Source organism: Electrophorus electricus, chromosome 7 (genome assembly GCF_013358815.1).
Source record: "Electrophorus electricus isolate fEleEle1 chromosome 7, fEleEle1.pri, whole genome shotgun sequence".
NCBI lineage: Eukaryota > Metazoa > Chordata > Actinopteri > Gymnotiformes > Gymnotidae > Electrophorus > Electrophorus electricus.
In genome coordinates this window covers 3,236,351-3,254,123 of record NC_049541.1, presented here as the reverse complement: position 1 = coordinate 3,254,123, position 17,773 = coordinate 3,236,351, and the positions used below count along the sequence as shown (strand labels likewise).

Below are 17,773 nucleotides of genomic sequence, written 5' to 3'. Positions count from 1 at the left end.
TGCGTATGTGTATGTGTGTATTCAGGAATGTCCGACGCTGACATCGGGAGTTACTATGGTTTTCAGCAGAGTTTTGCCGGGCATTATCAAGCAGCCTTCTGCAGTAGACTGACCCTCCAGGATTTCGGCTTCTTCATGCCACACCACCTGCTATCGGCCGTCAGGCGACACAAAGGGGGCGCGTGCGCGTGCGCGTGCGCGTGTAAACTTGCATGGCACGTTCCACTCAGCGTTGGAATCCTCACGGCAGCTGCGCCTCCTGGGTGACCCACTCCTCATGTCTGTCCAGGTGAGGCTCAGTATGGGGACGGTCAAGGTAACGATATGGGCCGGATATGGGGACTGGGTCGTCATCCGTCTCACTTTCGCGTCTATAGGGGATTCTCCTGCTCCGACTTTAGCGGGGTTTATAGAGGCTACGGTTCTATTTGGGGACGGGGGCATTCACGGCCGCATCGCAAAACGTAACGCCTACTGACCAAGTCCAGCTTTGACATGGTAACCTAGCTAACGTTAAATCAACAAGCAAGTCACTTTCAAAGTATTTTCATTGTAAATGTATTTGTATGGAATACTTTTTGTTATAAAAGGTCAGAGATGCTTGCTTTAAACTAATGGTTTACAGAAGAATACAGCTAGTCTAGTATTGTGCAATTGCTTGAATTTTCTATAACTGTATATGACTGCTCATTGCATGAAGAAAACTTTAGGAGACCTCTCTATAGGCCTATCTATCTCTGTATGTGAGACTTTGAGACGGTCTAATAGCATCTGTTGAGTTAAATGTTCTTCAGCAGACTCTAGAAAAGTGGATAAACAACAAAAACCTAGACACCTGTGGTCTTTATGTGTAAGGAACCGCTACAGGAAAGAAAATCACACATAAAAACGTTCTCGCCATCATAACCGATGATGACGAAGTTATCATGGATTTTTATGAGCCCAACAATAAGAAAAACCCCTTAACCTGGCATAGGGAGCATGGACGAGAGCACGTTCGAGACGTTTGAGAAAGAACTCGGGAAACTGTTACGGGACGTTTCTGCAGAAAAATCCCTCATACAAACTCATCAGCTAGGTACACACACACTTAGCATCTAAACCAAGAAGAAGCGAAGTTAACGTAGTCTTAATAATTTTGATATTCTATCCAAGTTTAAAGTAGGAAAGTGGAGGCGTGGTCCCTTAAAAAAAAACAAATCTCAGATATATGCTCGAGGTCTAAGGGAGGGCTGATATTTAAGGGCCTAAAAGCACCTGTGTGTCTAATTATGTTTACCCGACCGGCTCTGACTGACATTGCCCCGTACTAAACATAGTCACCAGGCAATAGTAACATGATACGAGCTGACGAACACTGAACAAACTCCCCTCCCTTGCTGCTTCTTGGTTTTACTTATGAACATGTACACAACCACTTATTCTCACAATGAGGTCTAACTATTATCTTCTTCTTTTTTTAAAGAGATGCACGCCCAAAGAAGGATGAGAGAGGCGAGTGGGGTCAGGGACTGGGGTTCACACTGAGCAAGAGGATTATGGTCCTCAGGGTGCAATATACCCTGTTTTCCTGAAACACAGCATTCATTCTAAACACTTAGGCACCTTTGAACTTGAAATTCTGACACATACCACTGTAATTAAAACACAGTTTATTCCATAAGTATATACAGAATGCAACAGCAATGGATTCCATCAGTATTGTTTTGAATCCATAAAATGGTCTGCTTCACAGGAACCTCCAATCGTTCAGCAAATCCCAAACTCTGTACCACACGAGACCTTGCCCACAAGAGGCAGTAAGTCTTCCCACTCCACTTCACCCAATTACGCTAACATTGCTAATTATGCACAAAATACAGTAGAGGTTACTCATAATTATGAATTGAGATTCTTAATTATATTGAAATGAGATCTGCCAACAGGCCCTCATTACTTTTTATTAACCATTAGCATTTTAGCAAACTCTTCATATTGTACCAGACTGTATCCGTTGTATCAGTCCATAATCTCAATCAATCTTTGCCAAGCCATTAAATGCTATTGTTTCAAGATTATTTATAAATGCCTTTTACTTAGTGTTTAGGACTACTCTCATTTGTCACCACCCAATCACAGTGTCATTGCGCAAGGCCTTGTCCAATCAGAACCTGGCCCAGATCGAGACCCCATGGGAGGGTGTGACGCTTAACCGCTGTCTTCTCGTGGCCATCACCATACTCATCCTCACTTCTGGTTGCCAAAGATTGCACGGTCAGCACTTTTGCTTCCAACCCTGCTGCCACAGTGTGTCTTCCCTGTATGTTCCACTTAACTTGAACGGAACACACTTCTGGGTTCAATATCAATGCACTGGTAGCAATAGGGTTTTCTCCCATCCTTCAGACTTTGTACGAGGACGTAGGGATGGAGCTGGCATAGAACCTACAAGTACTGCACTCTGTACCAGACAGGCTGAGTTGAGGAGGGGTCGGCTAGCATCAACTCAGGTAATGAGACAATCAACGTGACTTTTCTCAAGCCCTTCACCATGTCTGCTAACTTTTACACAAAGCTGAATTAACCCACACAAAGAGTGTGTGTCAGAGTATGCCCTCTATATGAATACCAAAAAACATACAAGGGCTGCTTTTAAAGCCTAAATTATGATGAATCTTGGACTAAACTGAACAGACAATTCAGACAATGTAGGGATTTCCCATTAAAAGCCTATTATGTTTTTAGAAGCACATTGTTTGTACTTATACTTATTGGACATATATATATATATATATATATATATATATATATATATATATATATATATATATATATATATATATATATATATATATATATAGACACACACACACACACACACACACTGTCTGGCCAAAAAAAAAGGTCACAAATTCTAATATTTCGTTGGACCACCTTTAGCTTTGATTACAACATGCAATCGCTGTGGAATTGTGTCCACAAGCTTCTGCAATGTCACAACATTTATTTCTGTCCAGAGTTGCATTAATTTTTCCCCAAGATCTTGTATTGATAATGGGAGATTTGGACCACTGCACAAAGTCTTCTCCAGCACATCCCAAAGATTCTCAGTGGGGTTCAGGTCTGGACTCTGGTGGCTAATCCATGTGTGAAAATGATGTCTCATGCTCCCCGACCCACTCTTTCACAATTTGAGCCCAATGAATCCTGGCATTGTCATCTTGGAATATGCCCGTGCCATCGGGGAAGAAAAAATCCATTGATGGAATAACCTGGTCGTTCAGTATATTCAGGTAGTCAGCTGACCTCATTCTTTGGGCACATAACATTGCTGAACCTAGACCTGACCAACTGCAGAAACTCCAGATCATAGCACTGCCCCCACAGGCTTGTACGGTAGGCACTAGGCATGATGGGTGCATCACTTCAGCTGCCTCTCTTCTTACCTTGATGCGCCCATCACTCTGGAACAGGGTAAATCTGGACTCATCAGACCACATGACCTTCTTCTATTGCTCCAGAGTCCAATCTTTATGCTCCCTAGCAAATTAAAGCCGTTTTTGCTGGTTAATGTCACTGACGAGTGGTTTTCTTAAGGCTATCTGTTTAATCCCAATCCCTTGAGTTCTCTTTGCATTGTGCATGTGTAAATGCTCTTACTTTCACTATTAAACATATCCCTGTGTTCTACTGTTGTTTTTCTACAATTTGATTTCACCACGTTTAAGTGATCGCTGATAATCATTCAAGAATTTTTTCCGATCACATTCCTTCCTCGACGATGATGTTTCCTTCCACTTTTTAATAATGCGTTGGACAGTTCTTAACCTGATTTTAGTAGTTCCAGCAATCTCCTTAGATGTTTTCTCTGCTTGATGCATGCCAATAATTAGACCCTTCTGAAACAGATTAATATCTTTTCCATGACCACAGGATGTGTTTTGACATGGTTGTTTAACAAATGAGAAGCTACTCACTGCATCAGTTAGGGTTAAAAAACTTGTTGCCAGCTGAAACATAATCATCCATGTAGTAATTATACAATGGGAGGCTCTTACCTATTTGCTTAGTTAAATCCAGGTGGTGACTTTTTATTTTGGCCAGGCAGTGTGTGTGTGTGTGTGTGTGTGTGTGTGTGTGTGTATATATATATATATATATATATATATATATATATATATATATATATATATATATATATATATATATATATAAAATGTATATTTGTCAGGCTCTCTCTACCCTCTGATCACAGGACCACTGCTGAATAGATATACTTTGGGTGGTGTTCCATTGTCAATACAGCATTAACACCAACATAGTAGTGGAATGGATGTGTGTATTGCTCGAGCAGCAGTTTATTAGGCACATTACTGTAATCACTGGTAGTTAACCAAACAAGTAACTGGTTGACCTGGACTCTGAGGTCTGTGAATGGAATCTCTATGAATGACCTTTCGATGGGAAAATCTAGAGTGGGATTTGATTTTGAAGCTCAGAGTTGAGCTATAGGATGGCTAACAAAAATATACATGAAAACAAAGTGAGGTATAGGCTCAATAATTGTGCAAGGTGATCCTATGAGGTGCATGGATCTAAAGACACACAATTGCTGTGGTGATCATGTTCTTTGTCCTTACCTCAAGCCCGAAACCTCTCTGTGGGAAACATTTTTCTGGTGGGTGGCCGATGACGATCACGATGACGATAAAGAGAGAAGGCGAGGCAAGTTAAGGAAGGTGATTCGAGAGAGAGCTTCCGGATGCCTCCGAGACAAGCCCAGAACAGTGATGAAGCAGAGAAAGGACAGTTTTAAAGCACACAGAGGGAAGATGAGAATGCACAAAGAGGAGAGTCCTGAGAGAGTGAAGGATCGAAGAGAGAAAGACAAGAGACCAAAACAGAAACATGTGGAGGAAGAGCAAGACGAAATACAAAAGAAGACTACAAAGGAAAGCAAGACAGATGCTACTAAGAACCATTGAATTAGTACAAGTGAAAATGTTGCTGCATGTTAGCTGATAGATGGCAGTAAAGAAAGTGTTGTGTATCATACAAACCATAGTAATTAGTAGGAACATCAGAAGCCCCTCAGATACTGCAGCAGGTGTTTCTGAAGTAACTATGATTAACACCTTGAGCTAGTCTACAAAAAGGGATCTTGTTAATGGTAATTGTCCACTAGGAGATAGTTATTGGATGGTGTGGTTCTAAAAAAATGTGAAAAATGATGTATGACAATCAAAGCAGTTTGTACTTGCCATAATAAATTAAATCTGTTCATTGACATGAGAATATTGTTTGACAAAGCCCTTACAGAAAATATTTATGCCACAACTAAATAAGATTCAAGTTTTACCTGTTATCACCAGATCAATTTTATACATTTGGTATTAGTTGTTGAATGTTACATTTGATGTATTACCCATATTTACACCTTTCATAAGACTATATCAATACCAGAATCTAATATCTGTTTTGACAAACATTTTTAAATCCTGAACTGCTTTTGTTTATAGCTTGATAAAAGAACATAATTAGAATTACCTTTTTAACTGAGAATTCTCAAACATTTTCCTTAATCAAATCTCTATTTACTGGTCTTGTAGCCTTGATGAAACCAGCACTCTGAAATTTCTCACAATGGCAGCATATTGCAATTATCAAAGTTATTTCTATGATGGGTCAATATGATTAAGCACATCTGTCTTTTGTAACTTTCAGTATTAACAGGGTTACAACTGAATCTTGTGTGTTCAACTTCAATGTTCACACAAGGAAGAGGAACAAAGGAGCAACTGAGGATAATCTAGGCTTGTGCTTGAGTCCTTAATCTACACTGGCTCAAGCCAAGTGTTCAAAAATAGTCCATGACCAAAATCTCCAATCCCAAACAATACTGTAAAATAACTCAGAACAGCTGCATCCCAAAACAGATGGCAACTGCAAGATGCACTAGCCGAAACATCTTAAAATCATGAATTTGCTTCTTATATTTTATTCATGAAAGAACACAAGTTGGTGACTCAGGGTCAGCTGACTTTGATGGCGTTACAAGTGAGATCTATTGATTTTTTTAAAAAAGGGAAGGAAAAAAAAAAAAACTATTTTAAACTGTTCAGTAGATTCTAGACTCACAGATCAAAAAGCTAGTTTCAGGCTCCAGTTATGGTAGCACCAGTCTGCGTCAGACCATGGCTGCTCTAAACTTGACCCTGTATTAGCTGGATAAAAACCATACCATACCACACCACATGTTTAAATTCACTGATTTACAAGGGTCTTCGAACTCTTTCAAGAGGGCTGTGGTACTGGGTAAAACGAAGCAATACGGTTTTAAAACATTACAAAAACATCCATAATAACCTGATGTACATGAACCTCTTCTTCGTGTATTTACAAAAATTAGACTGGTATAGAAAATTGTATTCAGACCAACTGCTGAACAAAATCAATCAAATCCACTGTAAATACAAATTTCCAATGTCACACACTCAGTTGGTTGGTGGAGGAGGGATCCCTCCTGGTCCATCAGACGGCAGTGGTGGTCGCAGGTGTGGAGGCAGCGCACCAGGAGGAGGCATGCCAGGGGTGTGGGGCATTTGTGGAGGAGCAGGGGCACTGGGTGGCGGGGGCGGCATACCCGGCATGCCCCCGGGAGGTGGAGGAGGTACTGCCTCGCTGGGCGGGTGAGGCCCAAGGCCAGTCATGAGGGGAGGCGGGCGCTTCACACCTGCAGGGGGCACTTGGCTGGGTTGGGAAACAATCTTCTCCATCTTGAAGTGGAACTGCAGGAAAAACTAAAATGGGAAGCAGAATCGGTTTATATATGAGGAGTTGTAAATTGGAACAAGTGAAACTGGTCTCTGCAAATAAAAACAGTAAGGAAGTAGCCAATGTAATCTCCAGACAGAAATTAAGTTCTACTGTAAAACTTCCTTGTAACAAGGTTGCTAAAAATGCTACACATTACATTTCACTGAAATTCTCCTTACTTGCTTCGTTTCCTTGTTCCAATGCGTCCAGAAACGGCTTTCTGATTTGTCTATCTCTCTGCTTGGAACCTGAGTGTGTATAAACAATAGCTGTTTATTTCCTGATGCATAAGATAGAAAGCATTCTGATGCCAACTCACTTAAAGTATGATCGACTATGACTCTTGTAAAAGTCAATAGATCCAAACAGCAATCTCACAAATGTATAGCAAAATATTTTTAAACACAAGTCTTCCTAAGGAAATTTGTGACTCACTAATGTCAGATATACATCGTACACACTGCAAAAATGATGGGAAAAATTTAAACTAGTGTCTAAGAGAAATACCTTAAATGCAATGGTCTCATAGGGCTCAGCGGCCAAGAGCAGATACTGCCAGCGCCGGTCGGGAGGCTCGATTCGCTGCTCGTATGCAGACATGAACCGATGCCGGGGCCCTATGCCCTCTGCAATCTCAGGATAATCAATCTGACACACACACACGTTTCAGACTCTCACCAGTTTCCAACAAGTATACTTTGTTTCTAGCTTTATCTGAGGAACTATTTAGGTTAAATTAATATTCTAGTGCTGGTTCTTTTTTGTAGTTGTTTGACAATTCAAACGTTTCTCTATAAAGAATGGCAAACCACTGGCTCAACACACTTAGTGTCTACATGCAGTTTTAGCAGATGAGCACCTGCCACTAGGTTCCTATTATGTTTTAAAGTCCAGCAACAAGTCAAAATTATTGTCTCTGGTAATCACTATAGACTTAGTATAGATGCAGTAGCTAATGAGTCAACTGAAGAACACTGGAATATCCCTTTATTGCAGACTAAGTACACATGATGTTACCTGAAAAAGCAGACTCTGTTGGCCAGTTTCAGGATCTCTCTGCTTTGTTACTGTCAATAAATGAAGGAATAAGTGTATAAAGGCAAATTAAAATAAGGCAAAAATAAAGGCAATGAAGACAAAGCAAATCACATTCTACACTGAAACAATCACAGCATACTGGGCATGTACCTTTGTAACCTGGTCTCCCAATCTTAACAAACTTCTTCACCTCTACCTTTACTTTCTCGGGGGCTGGTTGGGCAGGGGCCTCTTTGGCTTCTTTAGCTGCTCTTCTTGCTCTGATGGCAGAGAAGTCAAAAAGACACGAAATTGAGGTCTCAGAAGCCAGACATTCTGAGATGATATTAATACATGCAACTTGTACTTACAAATTAGTCTGGTGTTTCTTTCCCTGTGTGTGAGCAAGGTAACTCCCCTGTGAAAGAAACAATTTTGTGAACATGGCTAAATGAACAATTATAGTTGTGAAGCTGATAAACTGAAGAATTCAGTCAATACTGGTTCCAAGTTTGCTGGCTCACCTCATTATTATGAAGTGTGAGACACAGTTTGCATTCATATGAACCCAAATGATTTTTCATAAAGTATGGATCCTTATTGATGTCTATAGTTTCCAGAGCGAGTTGCCGCAAGCGCTCCCGGCGGTCTCGGTTGCTCTCCGAGGCCGAAGCAACCCCACCACTGCCGGTCTTGCCACCGGCTCTGTGTTGGAAATCCATCTTTACAGACCAGTGGACTCAGAACCTGAGCCTGGATGCCTGAATGCTGAACTGACCTAAATAGTAGAAAAAAATAAGTCAGGACATAAAAGTACTGTAAGAAAAACGACCAGTTACAGAGTAGCTAACACGCACTTAAAGCGATTTGCCAGTGTCTATTCAGCTAACATTAGCGTGAGCTAACTAATTATACAACTAGCGAGTTAGCTAAGCATCCCTATTCAAACTAAACAATGAGTTGTTTAACGTTACATATTTAGCTAGGGATGTATTTAACTTAATCTGCACATCTTAAACAACAAATACAATATTCCCAAAAAGCGCACAAGAACATAAGGTATATTAGGGAAACAATATCGAAAAATATATATATATATATTTTTTTTTAGCTAGCTAGCTAGCTACCTCGACGTCTCGCTCACGCTTACCGCCGTAATTTCCGCAATGCGCAAGCGCTAAAAAGTACTCTTCCCCTTCCTGTTATTTTGACACACAAAACTTTATTAACAGCATATTAAATAATTTTAGCATATCTCTATAAACGCACTAGTACCAATTTTTATTTTTTCACCAGTTATTTTACCGCATGCCGACAAAATGTAAAACGTTTATGTTTTTTGTCTGCTGGCTTTTATTTTGAAAAGACCTCTTTCCGGGGATTCCAACTTGTCTACAGCTATTTTGCCTCCAGAGACTGTATATACAGTATACGGTTCCCTCATCATATTCTGATTGGAGAGATCACTAATGGTGAAGTTTGGCAGTAGATAATCGGCGTGTCTCTCAACTAGCATGGAAACAGGACTAAAGAGTAAAAGCAAGATCTTCAAAATGTGCTAGCTGTCGTTATAGCGACAGGTGTGATACATTTCCGATTAAAAATTATGAATTGGTTTGGTCAGCTAAGGTTCTCCACCGAACGCGATTCTCGTCCACAATAACTAGCCAACTAGCTAACCCATCACACCGCTGCTATATCCATAATGGTAAAGTTATTAAACATCTAACTAGCGAACTCTCATCCTGTCAGAAGTTACAATTTGATCGTAAACCAGGTGTCGAAATGCGGTTTAATGAAAAAGAGCTCGTCTTCCTGAGTCGCCAGCCCTCCGAGAGGGCGGCGGAGCTGGGAATGAAAGGACCCAAGAAAGGCGACGGTAAGTTAAGGCGTTCGCCGAGATGTTATTCAAATGAAACCGTTCAGAAACCCGTATTTATCGTCGATCGTGTACACATTTGTTTCCGGAACATATAAATCTAACTCCAAATCTACCAAAGTAAAACACGATGTCTTTCATCTCTCTTTCTTCTAACAGTTATGAAGAGGCGGCTGGTGAAGCTTATAGTGAATTTCTTGTTTTACTTTCGTACAGACGAAGAGGAGGTGGGAGTTTGCGTTTCACGTTGAACATAAGTATGGAAACGTTAGCTATTTAGAAGTATGTAAGATAACGCTGAACGGTTTATGTGCTTACAGCCAATTGGGGCTTTGCTTCTGGAGCAGTGCCGAGTTGAAAGAGAAGATGATCTGAATTTCTCCATTGGTGAGTGGCAGTTAGCATCCTCTCATAGGAACACCAGGAGGTGATTTCATAACAAAGCCTGCAGTACAAATGTGTTTAAATAGAATTTGGTGTGGCACAGACTGCTGGTTTGTCTTCAAGTATGTAACGAGGCATTTGGCTATTCCTGCACTTCCTGTTTTACCCTAAGCAAACATGGCATTTTCACACATGGTGCATAAGGCAAAAATAATTATGCAAAATAGTTCTGTGTATGCTCTTACAGTTTGTTATTTTCTGCTGTCAGTCTTTCTAGATGAGGCTGAGAGAAAGTATGTGTTTGAATGTGACTCTAAGGAACAATGCCTTGAATGGATTGAAGCCATTATCAAAGCCAGGTCTATAACATTTCATTTTAATTATTGCATGCAATGTCTCTTCATGCCCACATTTGTAACACGCCATTTTCAATGTCCTTTTTTTGTCACAGCTATGAGTTCATGCGAAAGAACCTTGTCTTCTATCGTTCTGAGATCCAGCGACTGACTGGAAAAGTAAGGATAGTATTTCTTAACCACTAGAGATTAAACTATTCCTGGAAGTTCACTATAATACATAACTGTACCCCACCTTTTTAGCTTTTCAACATAGGTCTGTTAACTACCCCTATGTTAAGATCTTTGATTGGTTGTGTTTGGTGTTGCCTTCGTGGTAGGACCCACTGGAGCAATATGGGATTTCAGACGAGACCCGCTTTCAGGCCAGTAGTGGACTCCCACCCCTGCCCCCTCCCCCCACCTAACCCAGTTCAATCCCCAATGCCTGTGAAGTGTGTCCAAACAACTGCTGTAAATCTTGGTCCTATCTAGACCCTTTTTTTTTTCAAATGCAATTGTCACTTTTTCATTTAGTTGTCTAAAAAGCAAGAAGGCTGTCATTGTATATTACTTTTTTTGATTATTGTGCAGTTGTATGTTTGGCAGTTGGGTTTTATTGTACAAAATGACACTGTTATAAAAATCAGCTGAGAATGAGCCAGTAGCAATGCATTTAATATAAAACTATCTTCTTTCTTACCTTGTGTTTTAGGCTGTCACCCTCATGACTATTGTGATTTTTTTTTTTTTGATTTTTTTTTTGTCAGCCATAACACTTCAGTGAGAAATAACAAGTTAAATTTTATCACTGTTTTGTAAATGTACAGCTAAGGCAAACTGGTTGTCATGTGGTTAGTGTGCTGTTTGGGGTTATACTTCTAAGATACTGAGACACTTGTAGACACCAGTACTTGTGATTCACACCTGGGTTTGCATGGCACTATGAATACTGCAGTCTTATTTACAGTTAGATTGTTAGTTTAGATACTGTTTTTTAGCCAGACTATTGTTGTACCACTAGGCCTGTGCATGTTGGTGTGCTAGTCTAAACCAAATGCCTATCAGCGCTCACCCAATTTTACACAATTGTTTTTTTCTTTATCCTTCAATTTTCAGCAGTCAGTTTGGAATGTGTCTTCTCGGGGTGTTTTAAAGTGCAGGCTGTTAATCTAGGTACTTCAAGAACAACATCTTAGGGTTTGTTTCTGTAACACACTAAGTAATTGGCCACAATAATCATTATCATAGTCTTTTAAAACCACAAGCACCTGTAGAGTGTCTCTGAAGTTCACCGACCCAACCTGGAGCTCAGAGCCTATCCTATGTGAAATCTGTAGCCTTTTTCAGGGTCACTTGGTTGTATAAGAGCAATATCACATTGAAATGCAAATACCCACAGAGGCATTTAAAGGACTGCAGGGTTGTTTATGCCGTGTTTCACCAGTCATGTGCATCCAAGTGCTTCTAAACCTTCAGAGAATGGTTTAAATAAAGGGGATGGTAAAAATAATATAAATGCATTTCAGAAATAAAGTAAAATAACATTCATATAGGCTGCTTTACATACATTTGGTTACTATAGGAGGCATTTCTAGGAGTGGAATTAATCAGAACTGCTCTTTAGTAAGAGTGCTGTGTACATGCCTATGTGCTCCTTGGGGAGATATTTTGAAGGGTTCTGTAATGTAAGTCTATTAGCAAAATTAAATCTGACCAATGAAGCTGATGGTTTTCGTTATGGGGACTGACCTATAGTAGTCAGCCCCTTCTTGCCTATGGTAATATCTATATCCACGTGTATGCTGCGTTAGCCAGTTAACTTCAAATGGTGACTACAAATGAGACAGAGATTGTGGTGTACCTAATTCAAAACCTTTTTTCAAGGCTACCCTTAAATGAAAATCTCAGAATAATTATAAGTATGGTAGAATCGTCTTTGTGTGTATCATTTTACAATCCGAAATGCGCAGTTTTATGTTTTTTAAATAAAGTCATTTTCGAATGTTAATTGTGATGTTACTGTTAAGCTTCTACAGATGGTTAGTTGACTGACACTTAGTACTTCTTAAAAAGGAAATTTGCTCTGCGGTCTCCATACAAAATGTTCAGTCTGCTGTACTATGCAGGGCCTTGTTTGGTTTGTTTTTGTAGGCTTGACTTGTTTTCTAGTTTACATGAAGTAGTATTAGTGTTTTCTCCTCTTACATAGGCATGCCCCTTTCACACATTGGGCCAAGTCTGGCCTTGTTGTTTGAACATGTCAGTGGTTCCTGTTTTAGTCGCTGACAGAAATTCAAGTAAGGTTGTAAAGATTGGTCCACTTACCACATTGGCTGGTTTCATGAATGCGTTTCTTTTACACATTCTAAACTGAAGTATTAGTATACTCAAAATTAAGAAAATTATGATGTGGGAAACAAAGTACTGTAGAGTGTGCAGACATGACAAAGAACAAGCAGAATGGATAGGACCAACAGGTCCACGACTGTACCAGAACAAAGTCCAGATGGATGCTGGAAGGGATTGTTTTTGATGACCTACTCTGCAGAAGTGGCCGCCTGCGAAGATGACACGGTAACAAACACCCTACTGAATTATTGATATGCGGATACTTGTTAGGTTTCATAATGAGTGGCCCAGAGGGCAGAGAGCCGCGGTGTCTCGTGCGGTGCCATGTGTCCAGCAAGCCCTTATGTGTGCTCACACTGAAACCTGTGTACTCTCTTCCTCATTTCCTTTTGTGTTTTGATGCATTTGCTCGCTCCCGTCACCCTGACCTGCTGACGTTAATGAGTACCCTAGACAACAGGGGCCAGAAACAATAGGCTACTGTCTGCAACATCAATGTGTGAAGATATCCTTTGATGTTTATAGTTGAAACCTTTGCTAAAAAAAAAATGGGAAGCCTACCTTCTGCAGTGTTTTGTCTTTATAAAGTGAAAATTAAGCACTGTATGTTCAAAATGATGATTTCCTGTTAGGTATAATGCAGGACTCAAGGTAGAGCTGTTAACGCAGGGCTGATAACCTTAGCAACACATTAACCACTGCCTAAAGCCACAGCCCAAAATAGACCAAGCTAGAGCAGAACTCTGGCTCATTCCATTCTAGACAATATTAGTTCAGTATTTATGGATCTAGATCAAGCTACTAAAATTGTGTCCATTTAAATTGCTTTGTAAACAATAGATTTGGTTATTTTGGAGTCTACTATAAGATAGCTAGGCTGAATGTATCAGCAAGCTTTTATTTATTTTAATGTAGTGACTATTGCATATGTTTTGGTTAAATGTGAGTAATGCTGAAGTAAAAGGAAATCAGAGAAACTAAATATCCAAATATTAAAACATGGTCTACTGAAGCTACAATGAATGTGAACTATCTTAGGGATCAGCTGTAAGTACGGAAGAAAGAACTTCAGCCTTTCTGTGGCATTAAAATTTCCACACTAAATTAACCAAATAATCATAACTGGTTGCATAAGTAGGCACAATTCCATGAGTTTTCTGATTCCTTAGTAATTTTCAAAATTCATTCTCATCGCATATGTAAGCACTTCTGGATTCATATTAGAGCATTCAGCATGTTATTTTTACCACAAGCAAATTATGGAAGCCCTGGAGGGTAATTTATTAAAAATTAAGTGTGCTCTGGAGTCAAAGTTCTTCCTAAAAAACAAACAAACAAAAAAACAACAAAAAAGATCGTTCTAGCTGCATTGAAAGGTAACACAAAAATTACCTTGGCTAACACTTAGCATGCTAACGATTAGCCATTAGCTCCTCTGTGAATTTTTTTTTCCTTCCCTTTACTGTTCCAGGACGATTCACGAAAACAGTTTAATTATAACAGCTATGCAAGAAGTCGTTAGCTTATTAAGTTTAGATTGATTGAAAGAACTTTGTTGCTCCCGATGAGCATTAATGGCAGGAGATATAATAACTATAATATTATAGTTATTATACTTGTATAATAACTATCCAAAGCAATCTGTTTGATTAGCTAGGTTCAGTAGTGCAAAAGCCTCCACAAATCATGAGTACTAGTGGTGGTTCCACATAGTTCAATTTTAACAACTTGCAAAGCACCATCACAGCTGTAGTGAAGCTACTCATTTATACCCCAATTTATTCAGATTTGATAGTGGAACACTACTTTAAGAATGTCTCGTGAACACTCAGTCTTTGTACTAGTTAAGAGTGTTTATGTAAAGATTAGTGTTTTGCTTATTATCTGATTTATTACACCTCTCTCACTCCAACACAGATATAACTACTCCCCCCAAGTGGATCAGTTCAGTCTAATGTTAATTCAACCCTGGTGGATCGAGGTCCTGCTCAACTGTTCCTGGACCAGTGCGACCACTGTCCAGCCATCGCCTGTGCCACTGACCCGCCTGCTGTGCCAGAACACACCATCTGTGAAAGCATAACCAGCACGGACTCTACTCCAGGATTTCCCAGTGCTGCTCCTGGCAACCCACAGCATTGCACATTTTGCATGACTTCCTTACCTCACAAACCTGATTCAAATCTCAGATCATTCACCAGATACATCACTACATAAACTGTGTGTGTGTGTGTCCAATCAAAGGAACCACTAAAATGTGCAGTCGTGTGGGTCACCAGGATCAAGACTGGAAAACCCTGCATTCTACACCTATCTGACAGACTATACTAGTTTATACTAATGTGTCACTGCAGTTGTGGATTTAATTTGTATTCTTATTCTTTAATTAACTTCTCATAGGCTTTTTACTTTAGGTTCAGGTTTTACCTGCTTAATCGGAATTCTTCTGTCTAATGTATAGGTAATTTCTATATTCACAACTCCTAATTCTGAGCTTTGTTGTTTGCTTCACTATCCAGTATCAACCAAAGGAGAATGGATTCTCCTTTTGACTTTGTGTTCCTCAGTGGTTCTTCCATGTGCTCTTAGGGAGTTTTTTCTTTTGAGTCTTGGTTTCTACAATGAAATTTTTAATTAAGGGAAATATGGACTATGTCATTTGCAGGATTTAATGATACTTCAGTTTCAACTTATTCAACTTGAATTAAACACCATTCAGTGTTTGGTGTTTCTTGCAATGAACAAACTTGTGAACCAGACATATTGCTCTCATCCATATTAAAAGGGGCTCTGATTAAGCAGCAATAGTCTAAATTGATACTGATTTTAAAGTAATGACAGATAATTAAGGTATAAACAGTTTTTTTTTTCATATAGGCCAGTTTCAAAGAGAAGACCCCACAAGAAACGTTACGTACATTACATTGCATCAGGTGTTATATGTGGCCAGCATATCCATTAACAATGCAAGAATCCAGTTCTTGAAGTAGGTGTAAAAATGGTTATTAAAACAATAATAAATTAACAACAAATCCGAAATCAGTTTTTCATTAGTTTTCTGTTTTCCTTTCCCCCTGTTCGTCCATTGAACTGTATCGCTCTCTCTGTCTATGCAGTTAGCCATTATGTGCTCATATGTGTATTCATGAATCGTTCTGCAAGAGTAAAGGGAAAAATCACAGAGGGGGTCATGGCTAACAGTTAGCATGAGAAATGTTAGCGAAGATTTTGTACTTTACCCTTCGGGGCAGCTAGGACATGCACCAAAAATAATTTGATGGAGAGAAATATTTTAAGTGAAATTTTTGACTCCAGAACCTTTTTTTTCGTTACCCTTTGGAGCAGCTAGAATAGGAAGAGAATAATTTGCGGGAAAATTGACTCGAGATTACGCACCTAAATTTCTTTACTTTTTTATCCATTAGGGCTTCCGTAGCAAATTGCTCTTCACCAAACAATAATTCGGTATACACGCATCGTCGGACCCATGGGTGTGTGGAGAATACACATCCACGGTACTTGCCGCCCGATGCTGTGTAAATGAAGCAAAAACAGCGGACCCGGCAATTGCTAGAAATTGCAGTTTTTTTCTCCTTGGAGTGTCAAAATCATCTCATGTGCCAAAGAATCATTTTAACAAGTATCACAACTCCAAACAGGTCATTTGTATAGTTTTAAAACACCTAGCGTCCAACCACTGCACAAAATTGAGAAAGGTATTGGGATTACCATGCAATGCTAAGAACCTTTTGTGTATTCACTCCGAAACATACACTATATGGCCAAAAGTATGTGGACACCTAACCATCGCAGCATGACCTTGTTGGACATTTCTACTGCTCCAGAAGCTAGTGAGTTTGCTTTTTACACAACTCCAGCCAATGCATATAAATACAGTACATAACATGCTATGAATCAGTCTATTATACAATAGAACCAGAACAGATTTTATAATATATTACAGATCTTTAATCCTTACATAGTATGGGAAATATATTACAGGCAGCTCTGTTTACGTACTAAGGCATCACAGTGACAATTTTACTGAATAAACAAATCAGCTGATCCAGAGTCATGACCTGTAGCCTAAAAGAACAAGAGACAGTGATTAAGAGAGTGGAATAAGGTGGGATATTTACATCATCACTGTTATATGCACAGAGAGCTTTAAGTCACAACATTCGTAACTGTGTTATGGAGCTTCTTCGTGCTTGCGGCTTATCTCCAGTAAATGATGCACTCCATATGAAGCAGGCAGCCGGATGGACTGTGGGATAACCTTCCCAACATCTCACTCCTTCAGTCCCAACAAAAGCTGTCTGCTCTCAGTTGCAGCTCAGCTCACTGATCGGACCCGGGCTAAGAAGAGGGCGGCAGCCTCATCTTCAAATTCCCGTGCGTCCATGGTGGGCCCCGCCTGCTGCCCTGCGGTAGCCCGCGCCCCGGCCATCGCACGCGCCAGCTCGCCGGGTGAGATCATGGCACTGGCCTCTAAGTATCGGACAGAATCGGGCCCGTGCGAGGTCTCCAGCGCTCCCCGGAGGGCGGCCAGGACAGCGCAGCACAATGCCCTGTCTGCGCTCTGCTCGGGACTGCTGGCCACAGCCGCATACAGGCACCGGGATTTGCGGACATAGTCTGCGAACACGGCACATGTCAGCGCCCCTTGACGGAAGAGTTCAAAGGGCACGGCCTCGTAGTCATGGCAACGGAGACGCTGCAGGAGGGGCGCGGCGGCGGACATCGACAACCCACCGTCGCTGCACAGGCACTGCAGTGTTTCTGTGTACAGGCGACCTGGAATGCCACCCAGAACATGGCAACCAGAACTGTTCTGGGTGAGTAGATCATAGGCAACACGGATGTTGTTGTTGAATGCCGATCTGAAGCAACAAACATAGCCAAAATAGGGACAATTAAAACTTACAAATACAGTTAATATATCTGATCTAGTGTTCTGATTTAGTACCAGATTTAATCTAACATACACTTGATCCAGTTATTCAATGTG

General features: G+C 40.3%; 4 protein-coding genes across 7 annotated transcripts in view; 2 read left to right on the top strand and 2 right to left on the bottom strand.

Moving 5' to 3' along the window:
• The first annotated feature begins 219 nt into the window (after positions 1-219).
• Positions 220-5,266, top strand: LOC113584690. The gene is made up of 6 exons (XM_027021763.2): positions 220-289; positions 1,466-1,494; positions 1,736-1,799; positions 2,119-2,253; positions 2,386-2,489; positions 4,626-5,266. The coding sequence occupies exons 2-6, from the start codon at positions 1,468-1,470 to the stop codon at positions 4,962-4,964; spliced, it is 669 nt and encodes a 222-aa protein (XP_026877564.2). The 5' UTR covers positions 220-289; positions 1,466-1,467; the 3' UTR covers positions 4,965-5,266.
• A 682-nt stretch (positions 5,267-5,948) lies between these two features.
• Positions 5,949-10,063, bottom strand: sf3a2 (splicing factor 3a, subunit 2). 3 transcript variants are annotated; one of them, XM_027021761.2, is made up of 8 exons: positions 10,010-10,063; positions 8,337-8,590; positions 8,184-8,230; positions 7,984-8,093; positions 7,813-7,862; positions 7,303-7,443; positions 6,975-7,043; positions 5,949-6,779 (listed from the first exon to the last, which is right to left on the bottom strand). In XM_027021761.2, exons 2-8 carry the CDS (start codon positions 8,532-8,534, stop codon positions 6,474-6,476), a joined length of 921 nt encoding a protein of 306 aa, XP_026877562.1. In that variant the 5' UTR covers positions 8,535-8,590; positions 10,010-10,063; the 3' UTR covers positions 5,949-6,473. The 3 variants fall into 3 exon arrangements, with proteins under 3 accessions (XP_026877562.1, XP_026877563.1, XP_026877561.1); XM_027021762.2 differs by lacking the exon at positions 10,010-10,063 and adding an exon at positions 8,963-8,986; XM_027021760.2 differs by lacking the exon at positions 10,010-10,063 and adding an exon at positions 8,940-8,977.
• On the top strand, positions 9,128-12,421 carry plekhj1 (pleckstrin homology domain containing, family J member 1). The gene is made up of 6 exons (XM_027021765.2): positions 9,128-9,691; positions 9,851-9,918; positions 10,012-10,078; positions 10,344-10,434; positions 10,527-10,590; positions 10,752-12,421. Exons 1-6 carry the CDS (start codon positions 9,598-9,600, stop codon positions 10,836-10,838), a joined length of 471 nt encoding a protein of 156 aa, XP_026877566.1. The 5' UTR covers positions 9,128-9,597; the 3' UTR covers positions 10,839-12,421.
• A 4,274-nt stretch (positions 12,422-16,695) lies between these two features.
• tpgs1 (tubulin polyglutamylase complex subunit 1) overlaps positions 16,696-17,773 on the bottom strand; it is a 1,848-nt gene continuing 770 nt past the window's right edge. Inside the window, exons 2-3 of one of the 2 annotated variants that reach the window (XR_003411427.2) lie at positions 16,951-17,645; positions 16,696-16,848 (exon numbers count right to left, since the gene is read on the bottom strand). Coding sequence is in view for 1 of the 2 variants with exons in the window: in XM_027021767.2 (XP_026877568.2) it covers positions 17,099-17,645 (547 nt within the window). In the remaining variant the exon portion in view is untranslated. Of the gene's footprint in view, positions 17,646-17,773 lie in introns of both variants that reach the window. The other variant, XM_027021767.2, reaches the window with a different exon arrangement.

Bases quoted from the DNA above. Each gene is read 5' to 3' on its own strand.
- LOC113584690 (XM_027021763.2), top strand. From the start codon at position 1,468: ATGCACGCCCAAAGAAGGATGAGAGAG. The intron at 2,254-2,385 runs GTCAGCACTTTT...CCCATCCTTCAG, and splicing joins TGGTTGCCAAAGATTGCACG to ACTTTGTACGAGGACGTAGG. The intron at 2,490-4,625 runs GTAATGAGACAA...CCTTACCTCAAG, and splicing joins GTCGGCTAGCATCAACTCAG to CCCGAAACCTCTCTGTGGGA.
- sf3a2 (XM_027021761.2), bottom strand. From the start codon at position 8,534: ATGGATTTCCAACACAGAGCCGGTGGCAAGACCGGCAGTGGTGGGGTT. The intron at 7,863-7,983 runs GTACATGCCCAG...ATTTATTGACAG, and splicing joins TGGGAGACCAGGTTACAAAG to TAACAAAGCAGAGAGATCCT. The intron at 7,444-7,812 runs GTAACATCATGT...TGTGTGTGTCAG, and splicing joins AACAGAGTCTGCTTTTTCAG to ATTGATTATCCTGAGATTGC.
- plekhj1 (XM_027021765.2), top strand. From the start codon at position 9,598: ATGCGGTTTAATGAAAAAGAGCTCGTCTTCCTGAGTCGCCAGCCCTCC. The intron at 9,919-10,011 runs GTGGGAGTTTGC...ATGTGCTTACAG, and splicing joins TTCGTACAGACGAAGAGGAG to CCAATTGGGGCTTTGCTTCT. The intron at 10,079-10,343 runs GTGAGTGGCAGT...TTCTGCTGTCAG, and splicing joins TGATCTGAATTTCTCCATTG to TCTTTCTAGATGAGGCTGAG.